The following is a 20,398-nucleotide window of genomic DNA, read 5'->3' on the forward strand; positions in this document are numbered from 1 at the left end:
GCGGGCGCCCCGCCGGCCCCGAAGCCCCCCCGGCCCTGCCTCCGCCCGCCGCCGGCCAGCCCCGGGCCCGGGACGCGGGCGATGCCCGCACGCAGCCGCGCCCCCTGTTCCAGTGGAGCAAGTGGAAGAAGAGGATGGGCTCGTCCATGTCGGCGGCCACGGCGCGGAGGCCGGTGTTTGACGACAAGGAGGACGGTGAGTGCGGGGCCCGCGCGCTCGCGCAGGGGTGCACGCGGCGGTGGCGTTTTCTCGCGTCCGGACAGCGCGGCCACGCGGGTGGGACCGCATCCCGGGGCGCCCCGGTTTCTCGGGAAACTCGCGGGGGGCGGCTGCGGTCCACGCGCGTCCGCGGAGCCCCCTCGCGTCCTGGTCTCCAGCGGCGGCGCCGCGGGCTCGGCCGGGTCCTGCGGGGCGAGGGTCCTTGGTGGCCGCTCTGGGCTTAGGCGTGACTCCGCCCACTGCAGCCCAGGCTTTGTGCTCCATTTACCCGTTTGGGGGCGACGTGCGGGCTCAGCTGTCACTTTGCAAATCCAGGAGGCGCTCACCTGTGGTGAGTTTGTGAAACGGGGTGCCTGCCCCACAGGTGGCGCGGGGGACCTTGGCCCCTCTTTGCACTGGGAGGTGTGGCGGAGACCCGGCCTCCCCCGTGGGCCGAGACCTGCGCTCTGGGGAACTAGTTGGCGGTGAAGTCCTGCAAGTGGAGCTGCCCGCCCAGGGGACGGGGTCTCTTGAGCGATCACACAGAGGTGGGTGCGGGGGGAAGCCGGGAAGGAAGGCCAGGTGACAGGTGACAGGCAGCCCAGGTGCAGGCATTCCTCCTGGGGCCCCACTGGGCACCCGGGACCTTTGAGCTAGCGCCTACAGGGAAGGAGGCCGGGTGTCTGCCTCTGGGGCACTCTGATAGATTCACTTGTAAACATACAGCTCTTTTCTACAGATGTCGTGTAGATAATTCTAAATGGTACCGTGATGACACATTTGATGTTTTTTTGACATTTTCTTAAAATAGTGGAAATATGCATTTCTCTTTTGTAGGCAAGCGCAGAGGTGTGATGGGTCTTTTATAATTTCAGAGCACAGCTCAGCTCTAGAGCCCCAGATGTTTACTTTAATAAATAATGTAAGCATTATAGGAAATCACAATACTACTACCTTGGGCCAGCCGTGGTGAAAGCGGTTTGTGCACCAGCCTTCCTCACGGGCAGCCGCGGGCAGCCTCATGTCGGGCTGTGCGGGGGCTGCTGACCGTCGCCGGCAGGGGAAGGGCGTTCAGGACCAGCCACCCAGGCCCCGTATGACCCAGGTGGCCCGTCATTGTGTTCCGAACCTTGGGACCCCAAAGCTTGCTGTGCTGATTGTTTCCTGTGTTACACGTTTTTGGTTTTAACATAAACAGTCAAAGTGAAGAAAGCTGGGGCGAGTTACGGCTAACCAGGAAGCAGAGTCCCGTCTGGTTTCTGGCTGCAGGAGGGGAACACTCTGAGAAACACATCTGGTTGCCGCTCTTCTGGCGTCAGCCAAGAGCTGCCCCTCTCTGGGTCATTACGTCTCGCCCTGGGGGGCAGCCGCTGTGGAAACAGAGACGCTAAGTCGCGCAGGGGCTGCCTTCGGCTTTCTGCGGTGGACCATTCCTGCTTGCTCACTTGTGTTATTTCTCAGAATTCAGCAGTCATTAAAAAGGCAGGAAGAGCAGAGTCTGGTGCTGACGATCTGATTCGAGAATTATTTTGTGCATCCTGCCACCCCCTTCTCTGCTTGGCAGGGTGGCAGGGGGTCGGCTGTTCTGGGCTGAGTGAGGAGGTCCGTTGTGGTGGCTCACAGGTGCTTGTTCTCTGCAGCACGGGACCATCTTGTTCGTCACTGGGTGTAGTAGCCACGTCTCCACACGGAACACACGCTGGGACTTAACCGGGCTTTGTTCGGTGAAACTGGGAGGCCGAGACTGGCCCCGGGTCCGACAGCTGAGGGTGTTCTCTGCGTAGGTGACCACTTCATCCCACTTTGTCGCGTCATCGACGGGGCACAAACGACTCGGGGCTCCCGCGCCCTGTTTGCAGAAAGAATGCCATGCACTGCCCAAGGGGAGTCCCCAGGATGTGTCTAGATGGGACGAGTGCAGCTTGGAGAGGAGGAAGAAGACTCTCGGAAAGGGACGCGGCCCCCGCACCCCCGTCTTTTCCAGGCAGCGAAGTCGCTGCCCCGTGACTGTCTCGGCCCCACGGCAGGGCGGGCTTAGGAGAGGCTGGTGTTGTGCTGGGGACCCTGCATTCCCTGGAACTGCACTGTTGCTATGGCGATGGGAGACCTTCTGATGGATTTTCTAGGTTAAAACACCTAATTAATATATCAAATTTGGTATGCAGAGGAAAGGAGAAAAGAAAATAAGAGGGCAATTTAACAAAGTGCCAGGTGTATTTCAGCTAAAAAGCGTAATTGTGACATACAAGATCTTAAATGTCCCCTGTTCCTTGCTTGTGGTCCCTGTGGAATCCGGAGCCATTTTCCTTCCCCGGCAGGTGCTGGTGCGTGGCGTCCTCTGCACCTCTTCCTCCGCCCGGGACGGAGGGGCGGGGCTCCCGGTCCTCTTCCCTCAACCCTTCCGTCCTCCCACTCCAGTCCTCCTCTGACTGTCATGAGAAACTCATTTTAGGGGCGGAACTTGTTCAAAGAACTTGCCTTTCCTCTGCTGCTCTGCCCTGGAGCTGCGAGGTGCTGGGCCCCTTCGTTTCTGTCTCGGTGTCCCCATGATGCTGAGGAGGCTGAGGGACGTTTCTAGCACCTTCCTGCCAAGCTGCTCTGTGACCTGGTGATGCACCGGCCCATCTCAGGGTCGCGGCTCATCTTAGCCGGCTGCAGCCTTGGCCTGCTCGTGGGGAGTAACTAATCACTGAGAAGGTTCGGCCTCGCCCAGAGAAAACCAGGGCCAAGGCAGGCCTTGCAGGATTTGGGGCGCCGGCCCTGAGCGTGCTGGGTGGGCTTCCAGACTCACATGCACTTGTGAACGTTCCGTACTTTCTGCCAAGGTAGCTGCAACTTGCGACGGAGAGATGTCTGCAGTGAACACTTCGGTGCACATGTCCCCAGCCTTCGTGTAGGACTGTGGTCGCACACACAGCCCTGCAGAAACACATTCTTCTTTTTGCAGAAGTGGGATCTACAGACCGCTCTGTCTACTGTTTTGTTGTAACTCGCTCTTTCATTTAGCGACGTCGCCGACGTCTCGTTGACCTGAAGCACCGTTTGTTGGCTAAATTTACATCAGCAGTTCTCAAGCTGGGCTGTGCACTAGATTCAGTGAGCGCTCTTAAAAACACAGGCGACGCCCCACCCCGCAGACCGAGGCTGAGTTTGCGAGGGTGGGGTTGGCGGGGGTGGGGCTCGGGCATCCGTCTGTCTGGAAGCCCCTGTGACTTTTATGATCCTCGGGGCTGGGAGTCAAGGTTTCGCAGTGCTCCCCTGGGTCGATACAACGTTCTCCACTTGCTTACTTTCCTCTTGCAGGACGGGGGGTGTTTCTCATCTGTAAACATCCTAAACCGTCCGTCGATGAACATGTTTGTGTGTTTGTCTTCGCACCCTTGGCACTTTCCTTAGGACACGTTTTTAGGAATGACTGCCACGTCAGAGGGTGTCCACGTGAAATACCTGGATGTGTGTGGCCAGATCCCTTAGATGTGGACAAAGGCCCTGGATAAGCCAGCCGCTGCCATGGCGCTGGTTACGCACGGGTGACCAGGTGGGTGTAGCCTCTGCTGTCCTGGGGTGACGGGTGGAGGGCAGCGGAGACTGAGAGTGGACAAGGAGACGAGAATGGACCGCGTGGCAGGAAGTGCCTGGAGGAGCAGAGACAGGGAGACCTTCCTCCGTGGGGTGGGCCAGTTTGTACTCACTCCGGGAGCGTGTGGAAATATTTTCTCCCTGAATACATGCCAATTTTGGGTATTAGCAATGTTTCTTTTTTTTCCTTTTCTCCTTCCTTCCTCCCTCCCTCCCTCTGTCTCTTTCTTTCTTTTTGCCAATCTAAGAGATAAAAAGCTACCTTTAATGCTTTGAGTTTCGTTAATTACCAGTGAGATTAATAATCTTTTTGCTTTTCACGTTCGGGGCATTCACACTTCTTTCTTTCTTTCTTTTTCCCCGAATTGCTAGCTCATGCTCTCTGCTGGTTTCCTCTGGGCTGATTGCTGTTATGTTGCTTTTGTCTCTTTCTTAGATACAAAGGCTTAGCCTTTAACAGCTTCCCACTCCTGTTTGTCATTTATCTTTTAATGCCGCTAGTGTTTTGTTTTTTTTTTCCCCTGTGTGGATGTGTTTAATTTATGCGTGGTCAGATCCATCAACATCTGCCTTTGTGGCAGCTTCCTGTCTTGTGTTATGTTGCAAAAGTCCTTCCCAGGCACAGTTAATGACAACTCAATTTATAAAACCACATCTGTACTTTCTTCTAGTACTTTTGCAGTTTTACTTTCTACGTTGAAAGTTTCAATCCATGGGAAATAACACTGACACACAGTGGGCAAGTTTTTCTCCTGTTAGTCTTGCTTTCCTGGGTTGCACGCATTTAGGACGTGTCCAAGATTGAAAGTTTGAACCCTCCCATCCAGCCTCCTCCCGGCAGGCAGCTCACAGCCCACCAGAGGCCGAGGCCCGGGGCCGGGCTCTGGGTCGTGTGCTGGTTGCCTGTTGCCGTAGCACTGTGAATGGGACCGTCCTACCCGGCGTGTTTCACTCTGATTATGCTGATGTGAAGGAAACTCTACTTTTTAAAACATTCATCTGATGTGTGGCTCAGATTTTGCTTCCTCTTGTGCACGGCTTCCCTTTGCCAAGATTCTTCTCACCTGTCACAGCCTTAGGTTCACTTTCTTGGACTCTGTGGGGGTCTGTATTGTCATCTGCAAAGAACAACTGGTTCTGTTTCCCGGTGGTGTCACCCAAGTTCACCGAGTGGAGGAGCGAGAAGCTGCAGGGCCCCGGGCTGCGGACAGCTGGGGATATCTGGGGACAGCTCCTCCGTCCCGTCGGGGTAGATGGCCCTTGTTTCAAAGTGTCAGTTTAGGGCTAGTCTACGAAATCTGTTTCCAGTCGGGCATGGACTCAAGTTTTGGTGGGTGCCTCGTTCCCTGTCTCCTGACCCTAGGAGGAAGGGGGAGCTTTCCGTGTGACCCAGACATGGGCCGATGCTGACTACCATCCCCCCACAATGTGGGGGTCACGGTGGCAGCAGCCTGGTGGCTGCAGATCCCAGGGTCCTTCGCCAGCTGGCGGGAGTCGGCGGCCGAGGCCTCTGGGTTGAGGGTGGGGATTTGGGTTTCGGTTGGGTAGGAAGTGCGTGGTCATGGTCCACCCTTGGCTTCGCCTTACACGTTGGTCCCTGGATGCCCGGGCTCCAGGCACCGCATTGGCTGTCTGGGGGGGGGGCCTCTGGGCAGCTGCGGAGCTCGATGTGTTTTCCCAGCTGCCGAGGCGGGTCCAGAATGGACTTGGGACCACTCTTATACTTTTTATGTAACAAATGTCAGCTCTGCGTGTCTATCCATCTGGTTGTGCATTTTACAAGGCTAAAAATAAGCTGCCTTTTCTTTTAAAAATTTAACCACCCAGCTTTCCAGTTGAGAAGTAATGCGAGGATGTACGGAAGGTAATTTTTGTTCAGGGCTTCTCTCTGGGGATGGAGCCCGTGGAGACTCCGAGATGGCCTGAGGGAGGCCAGGCCACGGAAAGGCATTTCTGCCGCACAGAGTGGGGACAGCTCCGAGTCGCTTCCCAGAGTGGAACGGGCCCCTGATCACCAGGAGCGTGTGCAGACGCGGATCCGATCCAGTGGGTCTGGGTGGGGCTGAGAGTCTGCATGTCCACCAGCCCCGGGCAATGTCGCAGACACACTAGGCGCAGCAAGAGCTCAGGGAGCACACGGCAGGCGCACGCGGCCCAGGGAGGGCCGGAAACCCACAGGCCCTGGGGCCCTGGCGCCCTGGCAGGGGCTCTGCCAAGCCTGGAGCAGCGACGGGGCTCCTGCTCCAGGGCTCTGCTGGGCGACGGTGACAGGGATGAAGGGAGATCCTTTGGGGACGAGCTGATACTTCTTACAAAATGCCGGTTGTTAGGCAAAGGTGCCGGTTATCGGGGTGCCACAGCATTGTGGACAGCTTGGTGTGTCTCTTTTGACCTTGTTTCCTTTCTGTGTCCTCCCCTTTTCTCTGGCGTGTCCGTTCCCCCATGACGCCGCGGCCCGAGCCTTTCCCTTCACCACGACCCGGGACTCGGCATCTTTCTCCTGCCGCCCACCCAAGGCGTGCGCAGCGCGCCCGGCGGCAGGCTGTCGAGGGTGTGTCCCCACCCTTCCAGGCGCCGTGTCCTTTTGTCCCAGGGTTGCAGGAGGGGCTCCTTTTCCCCTTGGCCCCCATACGTGTGGGTGCTGATGGGGGGTCTCTGCTACGAGGACCCCAGGTCCAGGCCAGGCCCTGAGGGTCTCTGTTGGGCCATTGTTCTTACTAGGTGACAGCCTGCCCCTGCGGTCCTGGTCCCACGTCCTTCCCTGTCAGGAAGCTCAGAGCTGAACGTGGGGGTCCCTTTAGAGAAGGACCAGGCCCCTACCTGGTGTCAGTTCTCCTTCCCATCCGGATTTCCTCCCCACCTAACACGTGTCGAACTGTTTCTTTGTACCTCCTCCCTCTTCTGTCTGTGTGTAACCGTAGGTACAGGCACAGCCTCGGTAGCCACTGCTAGTATTTCTGCCTCTCGTGCTCACTAAGGGTCTGGCTCGTGCAAGACCCCGGTCTTCCCAGCCACCTCCCTCCGGCTCTGGCCATCAGCGCGGAGTGTGACGGCTGTGGTGGCATCTCCGTGCCCAGAGCGCTCCCTCAGGTGTCTCCTCCTGGCCCAGTGTGGGCAGGTGCAGGGGACCCCCCCCCCCACAGTGCAGGCAGGACCCTGCACGTTGGTGATTCCAGTGACCAAAGTTTGAGACAATCTGGGAGAAACCTCAAGTAATGAAATTATTGTTATTTTAAGAACCCGGTGTGTCCTTCATCAGAAAGCAGTGTTCCCATCGATGCGAAATCTATTATTTTCAAAACCAAGGCAGCAGAGGAGAGGAGCGTGGCGGGTGCGAGATCAGATCCAGACCTTGCCCTACGTGGCCACGTCTGCTATGGGACGGTCACTCCCGCCCCTCCCATCCCCCAGACGCGCCCCGGGAGCCCGCGGTGGCTCCGACAGGCTCCTCCCCAGCTCCGGCCCGTGGATCCCGCAAAAACTGAGCTCGATGTTCCGTGAGCTCTGGAGCCGAGGAGATGGCGTGGGTGGGAGTCAGCGTCGCCCCCAACTTATTAAAAATAGGAACCAAGCACATTCCCTTCCTCACAGTGGCTTAAAAGTTGACTTTGAAAGGTTTCTCTGCTTCCAGAATTCACATCGTGACTCTTCGTGCTTCAAATGCAAAAGGCGTAACGTGTGACGAGAGCAAGAAATGACGTGTTGGCGGTTTCCTCGTGCGTGTGTCACGGGCGTGGCGTGCACGTGGGCCTTGGTCGGGAGGACGTGGTTGTCTTGCCCGTCGCCTGGCGGGGGTGAGGAAGGGGGTCGCCTTCCCTCATGCCCGGTCCCCTTAGTCCTTTTCTCTGCGTCCTGGTCACACCCGACCTGAGCGCCGTGCCCATGAAGAGAGGCCATTCTGGGCAGCTCTTGGGCTAACAGGGCCTGGCGCCACGTTTCTCCAGCCAGGCACGGTTTGTGCCCACGGGGCCTGTTGTCCCAGCGGTCTACTGCTGGTCATAGACACCCCAAAACTTGGTGACTTAACAGCCATTTTATTCCTTGTGATTCTGTGGGCTGGGAACGTGGGCAGGCTGTGGGGACGGGTTCTCTGTTCTGTGCGACGTCCACAGGGCCAGGACACCCAGGTGGCTTCCTCATCTGCCCGGTTGGCTCCGAGGGCCGGAGGCTGCCAAGGCCTCCCAGGAGTCCTGTCTGGGGGTCTCAGTTCCTGCTGTTGGCAACATATTAGTTATTTGTACTGCTCACCATGTTACCCCAGAACTTCGTGGCTCCCGCAGGGCCAGGGACCTGTGTCGGGTGTGGTCTAACCAGGCGCGGCCATGGCGGGACCTTTGGTGGACCCGCTGGCATTGGGGTGGAGGCGCAGGAGTGCGTGGGCAGTGGTGGGCGCTGGCTGCCCTGGGCACTGGGCACGTTGGCTCGGGGTGGGGGGCCCGAGCCCCCTGATCTGAGGAGGCTCCTGCAGAGGGTGCAGTGTGGAAACCGAGTCAGGAATGGGATCCTTGACCACTGGGTCCTGATGCCCTCCCCAGACCCCGCAGGAGGGAGATGCGCAGGCAGGAGGGAGAGAGACGCAGCCCAACTGCCAGACGCTGGGCGCCACGAGGGATGAACGTGGCACGGGAGGTAGACGGTGGCAGGGAGAGGACGGTGGTGAAGCCATGCGTGGCCTTCACCCTACCCCTCTGTACCCCGCACCCCCGGGCCTCCCCGCCTGCCCGATGCTCCGTTCTGGGTCACTGGAGCTCGTGGGAGTCTCAGCGGCACAAGCCCACTTCTCTGGCCATCGTGCACCCGGGGTCACCGGGACATCCGAGTCCCGCCTGCTGACCTGGCGTCATTATTAATAGCGTCCCCTTTCCCTCCTAGGAGTGCCCTGGTTTGGATGACAAATTACATGGCTGCCCTGTCTAACCGCCAGGCGCTGTTGCCAGAATAATCTCTTTTCTTCCTTCACGGCTTTTTATTATATAATGAAAGTGACAGGACAGAGTATTAAGAAACGCAGTATCTTACCCAATCTCGGCGCTAATGCAACAACCGTTTGTAGTTTCTAATGTTACCTTCTCATCCACACTTGAATACATACAAAACATATACTCCTTTTTACAAACTTTTTTCTGATAAACTCAGTTTAGAACATTTTGGATTCACAGAAAAGTCGTGAAGATGGTACAGACAGCTCCCCGGCCCCAGACCCAGGTTCCCTTCACGCGGGCGTCTGTCGCGGCTGCCTGTGCCGTAACCGGTGACCCGGTGTCCGTACGTTGTTGTTACCCGAAGTCCACACCCGACCCAGATTTCCTTAGCTTTTCCCGCGTGTCCTCCTTCCGTCTGGGTCTACGTCCAGGACCCCACGTGACGATGCGTCTCGCGTGTCCTCAGGCTCCTCCTGGCTGTGAGAGTTTCTCGAGCTCCTGGTTTCAATGACCCTAGAGGGCCCTGGCAGGCGTTTCGCAGAGTCCTGCCGCGGGATCTGTCCGGTGTTCTCCTCGGGACGGGGCCGGTGTTACCGGCTCTGGGGGAGACCGCAGGGCAGAGGCCCTTTGGTCCTATCGTGAGTGCACGTCAACACGGCCCTGCGTGACGACGGTGGCCGTGGTCCCCCGGCTGGGACTGGCAGTGACCCTCCCCCTTCCACACCGTCCTCTCTGGCAGGAGCCACACACGCAGCCCACACTGAGGGGCGGGGCCGTGGTCCCCCTGCTCGAGTTACTTGGAATTCTGCACGCAAGATTTGTCTCTTCTCCCGTTTATTTGTCATTCGCTCACTATCGTCACTGTGGACTCGTGGATGTTGCATTGTACTTTGGGCTGTAACAGTACGACCGTGTTCCTTGGCCGACTTCAGCTGTGACCCTGGGAGCTCCTCTACTGGCTCCGGGTCCCTCGGCACAGCCCCGTCTGCGTTCCGGTGTTCCGTTACCGCTAGCTTCTGATCACTTCCTTTCTGGTGCGACGAGCTGCTCCAAGCTTACCCCGCATGTTCCCTGACCCATCCTTGGAACTAGCTGTTTCTGCGAGGAGCCCTGGCCTTGGAAACCGAGATCTGGGTGCCGGTGTGCTCCTTGCTCCTGGGGACAGCAGTCCTTGTCGAGCTCAAGGCCGACCATGTTACTTTCGGGCTGAGACGCTCACGGTTTCCCGCCGCTGTGTCCGCTCAGCAGAGTGTGTTTTCGGAGCACCTACCCCGTGCACTGTGGGGGGTGTGAATGGACAGGACCCTCCTGGAGAACCGTCATCTACTGCCGCCGCGCACAGACACACCCCACGGAGCGCAGCAGCGCCCACATCCGGGGTCCTCTGGGCCCTCCCGTGGACCGGAAACGGTTTCACACAACACCCATGTCAGACGTGGTCACTGTGGCCAGGGCAGATCACGACAATACAAGACCTTCCGCGAGCCTGCGCGAACACTGACGGAAACACAGACCTGTGTTTGTGGACCCAAACCCAGGCGAGCAGACCGCCCAGTCCTGGCTAATGCGAGTGACAGCTGCCGCTTTGCCAGCCGCGGCTCCGGATGCTTGACGTCCCGTCCACCGTCTACGTAAGAGTTACTGAGATGCCCACTCACGTGGTCTCCCCACCGCCTGCCAGCAGCAAGGCCCTCACCCCTCAAGCCCTGGAAGCTCATGAAGGTCACCTGCCAGAAGCCCAGACCTCTCCTCTGACCTTCCAGACCCTCCGCTGAGGCGCCGGGTCCCGTGGCATGGCTGTGCCTCGTTGCGCTGAGCAGTGAACCCACCTGTTCAGCCACAGCCGTCTCTGGTGGTCCTCGGCGGGGGGCTTTGGCTCCTGCGGCCCGGCAGCTGTATCCCCAGGTATCGGTCCCACCCAGCGCACACGTCTCTGCGCCCGACCACCCGAGCAGGAATGTCCGTGCAGCTTCACGTGTAGCAGCTGGAGACGGGATCGGACCCAGTGCATGCTGCCGTCACACGCACAGATGCGTTCTGTGTGCTCACGGGGCAGCGTCCTGCGCTGTTGCACATGGCAGCGCGGTCGGACCTCGCAAACGTGCCGCTGTGGGAAAGAAGCCATACTCGGGCATCTGCACCGTCTGACTCCGTTTGCGTAGAAAGCGCAGGGCGCTGGATTCGCAGAGGTGCGAGTCTGCTGTCGCGCTGTCACCCTCCGGGCAGGACGGGCACAGCGGCCTTCCGGGTGCTGGGCGTGTCCTGTTTCTCAGTCCGGTTGCTGCCTGCCCAGGTGCGCTCCCTTTGTAAACGTTGCTTGAGCTGATCACTGTGACGTGTGCATTTTTTTACATATATGTTGTAGTTTAATTAAAAGTTTATGAGGGCCGGGTGCGGTGGCTCACGCCTGTAATCTTAGCTCTCTGGGAGGCCGAGGCGGGCGGATTGTTTGAGCTCAGGAGTTCGAGACCAGCCTGAGCAAGAGCGAGACCCCGTCTCTACTAAAATTGGAAAGAAATTAATTGGACAACTAAAAATACATAGAAAAAATTAGCCGGGCACGGTGGCGCGTGCCTCTAGTCCCCGCTACTCGGGAGGCTGAGGCAGAAGGATCACTTGAGTCCAGGAGTTTGAGGTTGCTGTGAGCTAAGATGATGCCATGGCACTCTAGCCCGGGCAACACAGTGAGACTCTGTCTCAAGAAAAAAAAAATAATAAATAAAAATAAAAATAAAGAAGTTTATGAGGATGTTAGAAACACCAGTGCCCAGCCCTGTCTGGAAACCCTGCTTCAGTCAGCGTGGGGCAGGGGTCGGGTGCCGTGGTGGGCGTGACGCAGACCCGGTGCTGGCAGCCCCAGGCCCAGGCTTCCGGCTTTGGGCCAGTGGCCCCGACTGCGAGTGACCACTCACACGCGCCACTGTTCCTATGCCTACGTGACGCCTGCCTGTCATGCCCGTCCCCACCCCCTGTTCCCCCTGCCCCGGACACCTGCGTCCCCACGTGGCAGCGGAGGGGCCTGTGTCCGTGTCCCGTCGCAGGGAAGGGCAGGCCCAGGAGGCCTGGGGCCCAGAGCAGCCGTCTGGGGGGGAGCTGTCCAAGGTGCCGCCCGCGGGGGGCTGGTGCGCAGGCCGCGTCCTGGACTCAGGCTGAGCCAGGGGCGGCAGCTGCGCTGAGCCGGGGGTTTGTGGTGTGGACGTGTGGGACACACGCTCCGGAGGGCGGGCGGGAGTGAGCTGCGCGGCGTTGCCCAGAGTGCAGCACCGGTTGCTGTTTGCCCCGTGCAGCTGTCGAGAGAGTGAGCGACGGGGTCTCCCTGCCCTCGTCAGGAACTCTGACCCCACGTGCCTGTTTCTTGTCTCCCCACTTCCAGCAAAACTCGAATGCTCTCGTCCTCCCTGTCTGCAGCTCTCTCCTGGGAGTCTCCCGAACCCCCTGGCGGCAGGGTTTGGCCCGGCTGCTCCAGAGCCGTCTGGCGGAGTGTCCCCACGGGGCTGGGCCTGGCGCCCGGCTGTGGCAGAATCGGCTGTGGCAGAATCCGACTGTCTCGATGGCCCCCCGGGGGCTCCTCCTCGTCTCCCGGACTCTGCGTCCCACTGGGCGCCCCCCTCCTCGCTGCGCCCAGGCTCTGACGATCTCGCAGTTCAGATGTCACTTGTGTGCCGACGACCCCCAGGTTTATATCCCCAGCCGGGACCCGGCCCCACAGTCCAGGCTTTTCCGTCCAGCCTGACACGACGTCGCCACTCATGTGTCTCAAATTCAGCCCGTTGGAAAGCAGACCCCGCCCTCCCCACACCTGCAGACCCCACACGCCCCCTCCAGGCGCTGGGGCCCAAGCCCAAGCCTCACCAGGGCCCCCCCTTTCCTCTGGCCCCCCAAGGTCGTCCACTTGGCCCTACCTGCCCTGCCCCCTCCTCTGCATGCTCAGGGCGCTGTCTCTGCCCCAGCTCCGGCCGGGCTTCCCGGGGGCTCCGCGTGTGCCCCCACAGTGGCCAGTGTCCCTGTGTACAGCGCCCCAGCCGTCCAGGCTCCCCGTGTGCCCGGCTGTGTGTGACCCCACCTGGCCTTGCGGCTCCGGCCCTGCCCCCGCGGTGGCCAGTGGGGCTCTGCCAACCGAGCCTCACTCCCCAGGACAGCAGGACGTGCTGCAGTAAAAGCCTCCCGAATCTGTGGCCCTGGGCTGACTCGGGATGTGGAGCGAGGTGCAGGAAGCTCTGTCACCCGAGCTTGGCCACCCTGGCTGAGGGGGTGAAGTTGCTCTGGTCTGGAGCGGGGGACGGAGTGTTCTGGAACGTCTCTCGCAGACAGAGAGTTGCCCTGACCTGGGAGTGGCTCACGGTTCTCTGGACAGGGCGGTCGCTGGGCCCTGGGCCACCTCGGAGGCCAGGAGGGGCACCCCGCCAGGCGCCGGGCAGTGTGGCCACCGCAGGTCCTCCCGGCAGCCAGGCCCACTCCCACCCCACCTGGCTGCCCCTGGCCCGGCCCGCAGGTGCGGACAGTGTGCGCAGGCTGCTCCGCTGGCTTTCTGGTATTGCCGTTCGCTGCCGCCGCTGCTCACCCCCTTCCCCCAAAAGGCACGTGGCACGATGCAGGGTGTCGTCTCTTGGGTTCACTCCCGTGTCCTGGGTGCTTGCAAGCCGGGGTGAGGGGTGTGCGCAGGTCAGGGTAGGGGAGAGGGACGTGGAGCACCGCGGGGCGACAGGCGGCCGGCCTCCGGTGCTGTTTCCAGATGGCGGAAGGTCGTTGGTCTGATGTCCTTCCTTCCATCTGTCCCTAGAAGAGCCCAGGACAGCAGTGCCAGGCCTCAGACAGACACTGACTCTGGCCCTAAGCCCCCTGACAGGGTGGCCATTCAGCTGAATCTGGGCCTCAGGGCGCTCGGTTCCCGGGGCTTCCAGAACGCGGCGCTCTGTCCACAGTGCTGTCTGTGACCGGTGGTCCCAGCACTGGGGACCAGGCACAGAGCAGACCCAGCCTCACCTTGTCTGAGGGTGTGTTCAGGCTGCCTTGTTACGTGGAGGCATCTGGGGAAGTCTCGGCTTTAGGACGGTTGGAGCAGCTGTGGCAGGGGGTGCGGGGGCTGGGCCGGCGGCTGCCTGGGCAGAAGGACGCGCCGGAGCTGGCCGGCACCTTCCTTAGGCCAGCGTGACGGGGGTCTCGGCAGCCGTGGGCACGACCGTCGTGGAGTCCCTCCCTGGAGGGGTCGGAATCTCCTGTGCTCAGGCTGGTTGTGAGACTCGGCGTCCCCAAGGAGCTTGAGGTCAGCTTGATGAGCAGGCCGGGCCTCACACCCGGGGCTGGGCGGCCTCGAAACATGCGGGGGTCCTTGGGAAGCCGAGCCCCCTTCCTCACGGGGAGCACACCGTCCTCCGGCCCCACACGTGCCAGTGCGCGTGTGAGAGTCTGGGGGACGGTGCGCCCCGGAGCCGGGCAGAGCTGCCCTGGCTTTGGACCCATGTGGGTACGTCTGACGGGCCCTAGGGCAGCGGAATGTCAAGAAACCTTTCCCAAAATGAGCTCACGCTGCTTAATTAAAAATAAGAAGCGGCGCTCCGGAGAGCACAAGCTGCCTCATCCACAGCTCGAGTTAATTGGAGGGTTCAGAAGTTTCCGTTAATTACACTTGCCCTCTAGCGGTTTCTCCTCTGACAAGCGCAGTCGCTCTTGACTTTAGCTGTGACGAGCTGCCGCAGCCGGAGTCTCATCAGTGGAGGTGACAGGGGTCAAGTGAGCGCGATGTGAAAGCCGGTTCTGGGACTGGGGGTGCCTTGGCCGCTGGCTTCCCTTGAGAGCCCTGGTGGAGGTGGCCCTGGGTGGGGTGGCCCTCGGGAGGTGGCCCTAGGGGGTGGCCCTGGGTGGGGTGACCCTGGGGGGATGGTCCTGGGTAGGGTAGTCTTTAGTGGGGTGTCTTTGGTGGTCTTGGGTGGGTGACCCTGGGGAGTGGCCCTGCGGGGGGTGGCCTTGGGGCGTGGCCCTGGGTGGGGTGACCCTGGGGATTGGCCATGGATGGGGTGACCCTGGGGGGATGGTCCTGGGTAGGGTAGTCTTTAGTGGGGTGTCTTTGGTGGCCCTGGGTGGGGTGACCCTGGGGATTGGCCATGGATGGGGTGACCCTGGGGAGTGGCCCTGCGGGGGGTGGCCTTGGGGGAGCCCTGAGGGGGGGTGGCCCTGGGTGGGATGGCCATGGATGGGGATGGTCCTGGGTGGGGGGGTCTTTGGTGGGGTGTCTTTGGTGGTCTTGGGTGGGTGGCCCTGGGGGGTGGCCATGTGGACAGTGGCAGAGCCTTGGACCCTCAGGGCAGCGGTACTCCACACCACTTAGATTTCTTTTGATCAGTGTTTTCATTTTTCTATCGTTTTCTACTTTTTTACGTTTTAACCTGTGTCTTTAAATAGGAAGTGCACCTTTCATAAATATCGTGTAGTGGAATCTTGCTGTTAAAAAATCGAGTCTGAAATGTCTGCTTTGTAATTGCAACGTTAATCCACTTACTTTAATGGAATTACTGATGTGGTTAAATCTACAATCTTGCTGTTTTCTGTTTTCCCATCTGTCTGTCAGCTGTTTAGCATCCATCTCTCCGAGTTAGAATATAAACCTCTCGAGGGCAGGAAAATCCAGCTCCCTGTGATCCTCAGCTCCGCAGGGCTGTGACCACGGACTGGCTTCATCGCCTCCCCGGTCTCTGGCCTGGCGGTTTCTGCAGCGCCGGGAGGAAAAGCCGCGTGGTCAGCTCAGCTGCGTTGGCTCCTGGGGCCGTCGCAGGTCCTCAGCCCTGGGGTCTGGGGGCGACCTTGCTGCCCAGCAGGCTTGCACCTTCCTGTGTCTTCTGCCTGGACCCCCCGAGTCGAGTCTGTCTTGGGGCTCCCACTGCACACCCTGCCAGCATGAGGCACACTGGCGGGGTGGTTTCAGGGCTCGTGTTTGGTGACATCTGCCCTTTGAAACTGTAACACAGGCACATGCCGCCACCTGCAACCGCCAGCTGGAGGCGGAGGCTACGGCCACAGCCCGAGGCAGCAACAGCAAGAACTGGAAACGGCAACGGCCACGAAAAGCAAACCCCACCCCCACGGCCGCGGGCCGCGGGCCCCCGGCGCCATCCACATCCCCACGGCTTCCCCTTACCGCCAACACCGACAGCCGGGGGGCCGGCGCCCCCACCCCCCGCTGCCACCCGGAACCTGGACTGGGAGGGGGATGGGGCTGGGGCTGGAGGCCTCCTGCACAGTCTGGGAGCGGCTCCCTGCGGGGCGTGGGAAGTGGAGCCACAGCCAGCCGCGGGGGCGGGCGGAGGGGGAGGCGAGAGCTGTTTCTCGCCCAGGCACAGCTGCGGCAGAGCCGGGCGGCCCTGCTCGGCGCAGCCCTCGGCTTGGCCCTGCGGTCATCTCCATGACAGCCTCCTCCTCTTCCTCTCCCCTGCCCACAGCAGACGCTGGACCCCCCAGGCTTTTCCAGCGCGTGGGGGGAGTGTCCTTTCCCGAGCCCCCAGACTGCCCCCGTTGGCAGGTGGCAAACCACTCCCTTGCTGGCTTCGAGGCCGGACCCTCCCCCTCCTCCCATCTGCCTGGAGCTCGCTGCCCCGTCGCGCCAGGCCCTCCTTGGGCGCGTCTGGCCCAGTGTCAGGCCCCGGCAGCGGCCTGCGTCCCTGCGATCGTGTCCACGACCCCACCTTGGCTGCACGGGGAGGAAGGCCCGGCCTGGGCTACTGGTTCCGTGGCCGCTGTGCATGTGCCCAGCCTCAGAGCCTCGGTGATGCTGTTTTCTGCTGACGCCTCCACAACCTGTTTGCTCAAACCTGAGACGGTGGGTCCTGCCGTTCCGAGTTTCTCGGGAACCTGCCGTGTTGCGCAGTTCCTCGGAGCCACCGCCGGTGAGCGCCTCAACCCTGGGAGAGATTGGCCTCCCTGGGCCCGCTGCGGCTGTTTGCAGACGCTGGGCTGTCGGGCGTCTCGGGCACAGAGCACCAGGTGTCAACCCAGCCTCCCCGGCTGCGTCTTGGCCGCCCCCCGACGGCGGCCGTGCCCCCCACAGCCCTGCCCGGCGTGAGCCTGAGCTGCAGGCGCTGCTCCCGTCCCTCCCCTGGCTGCTGAGCCTTCCCCGCGCCCGCGGGGCTCCACGCCAGTGTCCACGCTGTCGGCCCTTCGTGGCAGGGCCCTGAGAGCAGGATCTGAGCCCTTGACCCAGAGGACTCAGCAGGGCCGGCCTGGGCGGCCTTTCTCGACCAGCCGAGGTACCCGAGGGCATCGCTTCTTTCCTTCTCTCGGGTGAGGAGCAGGACGCAGCTGGCCGGCCCCACGGAGGAGCCACTGCTGGGGGCCGAGATCTTTAGCTGGTGGCCCCTGGCCTCATCGGGGCGGCCGAGCGATCGAGGTGTTCTCTGTGGAGCTCTCCCAACAGTAAATTGACCTTGTTGATTTTTCTCTAGTGGGGGCCTCAGTGTGCCCTTGGGGAAGCCGTGGCTCCGTCACTTAAGCGCGTTGACGGCAGGAGGACGGGCTCGGGCTCAAGGCAGGAGCCCCCGCGCCGCCCCACCTTCAGTTGCCAAAAATCTGCACGAAGGAAACCACCACGGAGCCCTGTGGACGAGGACTTGGCCCCGTTCTGAGTGGCTGCTCCTGACGCCCTGGGGAAGGGGCCTGGCGGGGTGGCCCGGGAGGGGGCGGCATGAGAGCCGGGGTGGGCGGCTCCGCCAAGCCGTTAGGCGGGTGCCGGGAGCATCGGCGCCTCCCAGGCTCTGCACCGGGTATTTTAGGCGCGGCCCCACTTTCTAAGGCGGCACGGCTGGCTGGAGCGTTACATAATTTCGCGCGTCTCCCCCGCCTGCACGTGTCACACCCACCCCCGGAGTGCGGGGACGCTGAGTCTGCCCAGCTGGTGGCTCCGGCTCCAGGCTGGGACCAGAGGAGGCCTGTCCCTCTTCCTGGTGCGGACGGCCAGCCCCGGAAGCTTCTCCTGACAGCCGTGGCCCCGTGTGCAGGGGAGTCGACCCCTCGGACAGGAGGCCGGGGCGGGTGTTCAGACCCCCGTCCCCAGGCTCCGTCTCGGTTGGGCTGAGACGCGTGTGGGGAGGGAGTCCGGCTCTGCCCCGTCTCAATCTCACCCCGGCTTCTCCACGGGGGTCTCTGCTTCTGGGGGTCCTGGAACCCAAGCGGAAGGGCTGTGAGCGCGACGCGGAAGTCTGTGTTTTCGTTCGGGGCCGACCTAGAAAATCCTCTGACCAGCCGCAGCGGGACCTTCCCGCGGACAGCGGGGATTTTCAATGGGAAGCCGTTTTTTGAGAGTAAAATGTTAATTTCTTAAGACAGTGTACGCCAGACTGGGTTCCACGCACACATTCTCGGGGCTTTGTGAGGATATTTTTTTTCTTAAAAACAAACAAAAAAAGACATTCAGATTAAGCTTGAAAAACATTGATCCAGGCCCAGTAAGGTGTCAGCAGGGAAAATAGATTTCCGTTGGCCATGGGAGGGGGTCTGGCTATGTAAATCAGGAATGCTGGGGGCTGTCTGTGTTTGTGTCGTATTTGACAGGCTTTGGCTTTCAAGAAACAAAGAAGCATAAAGAAGAAAACGGAGAAGAGCCCACAACCCCACACCCAGGTAGCTCCTGCTGCACACAAAATTAATTCACGGACACGGTTTCCACGTCAGAACCGTCTAGAAAAGCAGGTGAAACAGAACATGACGATCCCTCCGTCTGTGCACACGTGTGTCTTTACACACGTGTGGCTTGTCGTGTGCAGTCTGTGGTTTTCATGAAGGGGATTACCGTGCATGGCATGCCCTGGCCGTCTGCAAAGGCTTCACGTTGTCTCTTGGGGGTATTTTCCCGTCGGCGTGTCGCTCCGCCTTGTTTTCGGTGTCGACGCAGGTCCCGTCCGGTGGGATACGCCACCCCACACACTCGCGACAGACACAGGGTTTTCAGGGCAGGTTGTGAACATCACGGCACGTTGGTTTTGGTGACTTTCTGAGCTTGTCCCCTGTGGGACCTGATGGTGTCGTGTTTCCAGCACTGGCGTGTGGGCCCCGTGACGGCTGTTGCTTCTGGAAGGGCCGTGCCACCCACTCGCCCACCCACGTGTGCGGAGCGCCCGGCACTGCCGTGACCAGACCTTTCCACGCGGCAAGTCGGGCGTCTCCTCCGTGTTCTCCTTTCACGACTCGGGGGGAACGGTCCGAGCTGCCCCGTGGCCTCCGCCCCTCCCTGCTGGGCTGACCTTCTCACTCATCTGTACGGGTTCGCTGTCATTGAAGGAAATTAGCCCCTGGTTTGCCGTGTTTATTGCAAATACCTTTTCTCAGTTTGTAGTATTTTTATTTTTTATAAAAATGTGTCCCTTGGTCTCTGTACAGAAGTCTGGCATCTTTTGTGGTTAAATTTCCCTGTCTGATCACGAGTCCTTTCCTTTGCGGCTTCTGGGGTTTGTTTCCTCCCTGGAAAGGCCTCTCCCTGCAGAGTCACAGCTCGATCCACCACCCGTTTTTCCCTAGAACTCCTACGAGTTCACGGTGTGTGTGTGAGTCTTTGCTGTGCTTGGAGTTTATTTTGTCACAAGCAGTGAGGCAGGAATCCAGCTCTATGTTTTTCGTAGTCACGCTGCAGTTTGAAAGGCCTGCTTTTTAGCATGCGAAATCCCGATGTTTCGGGCCTCCTTCTAGACCTGCAAGGCGCTGATGGATCCGCCCCGTCGTGGTCTCTGGCGGGTGACGTCGGCTGCGGCACCTGCTTTAAACAGCAGTTGAGAACCAAGTCAGGGGCAGGTGCTGCAGAGAGGGCTGGAAGATGGGCCCCAGAGAGCCTCGGTGTGGATGGGCCTGTCCCTAGACTGTCGCACCCGCACCCCTCCGGCTTTGCCCTGGGGGGAGCCAGGAGGATCTTAGAAGCTCTGCTCTGGAGCTGGGCCTTCTGCCTTCTGCGGGACAAATGCATGTGATTTTATTATGATTTAGGAGGTGAAGAAAGACCCTTGTCCCAAGCCGGCCAGAGCACAGGCTGGCCTTGGACCAACGGGGCTGTGATGCGGGAGAGGGTCAGGGAAGGGTGTGGCGGGCCTGGGTAAGAGGCCGTTGCCTACAGCCTGAAGGCAGGGGCTTGGAGAGGAGTGTCTGTGTACACGTGTGTTCGCGTGTGTGCATGCCTGCGTGTCGGGGACTAGGAGGGGAGACCCTGCCCCCTCCAAAGCTTCAGTCTGGGCCACATACAGTCCCCAGGCCGGGGACGTTGCCTGCAGGCCTGTCCTGAGGGATCCCAGGCCAGCAGGTGACCAGGCGCTCAGCTCTCGGGAGCTCCTTGCTGCCATCCGCGGAGGCCGTGGGCACAGACCTGCGGCCAGGGGCCAGGTCGGCTCCGCAGGCTCCTCAGGAGAAGGAAACTGCTCTGGTGGGCAGGAAGGGGGGAATCCCACGTTCCTGAAGGTCCAGAGCCCTGGGGCTAGAGCCAGCTGCCCCCGCCCCCTCCTGGCACAAGCCGTGGGTGGGGCTAGAGCCAGCCCTGCGGCCGTCCCTGTGCCCGCTGGAGGCCCCGGCACTGCTGTCCACCCTGGCTCCTGCTCCAGCAGTTTCGGGAGAGCCTGTGGGCCGCTATCCCATCGTGAGATGATTTTTATGTCCCGGCCAAGACTCGCATCCCGGAAACCTCAAGCTGAGCGCCCGCAGGAAGGCACGCTCCTCCCGCACTGCTCAGTTCTGCT

The 20,398-nt window shown here is 60.7% G+C and overlaps 1 protein-coding gene across 1 annotated transcript in view; it reads left to right on the top strand.

Annotated features, from left to right (window-relative positions):
• STK32C (serine/threonine kinase 32C) overlaps positions 1-20,398 on the top strand; it is a 63,443-nt gene that overhangs the window by 1,236 nt on the left and 41,809 nt on the right. The window contains exon 3 of the mRNA XM_012664808.1: positions 9-195. Within this exon, the coding sequence (XP_012520262.1) occupies positions 9-195 (187 nt within the window). The remainder of the gene's footprint in view (positions 1-8; positions 196-20,398) is intronic.

This window comes from Propithecus coquereli, unplaced genomic scaffold (assembly GCF_000956105.1).
Source record: "Propithecus coquereli isolate 6110/MARCELLA unplaced genomic scaffold, Pcoq_1.0 Scaffold911, whole genome shotgun sequence".
NCBI classification, from domain to species: domain Eukaryota; kingdom Metazoa; phylum Chordata; class Mammalia; order Primates; family Indriidae; genus Propithecus; species Propithecus coquereli.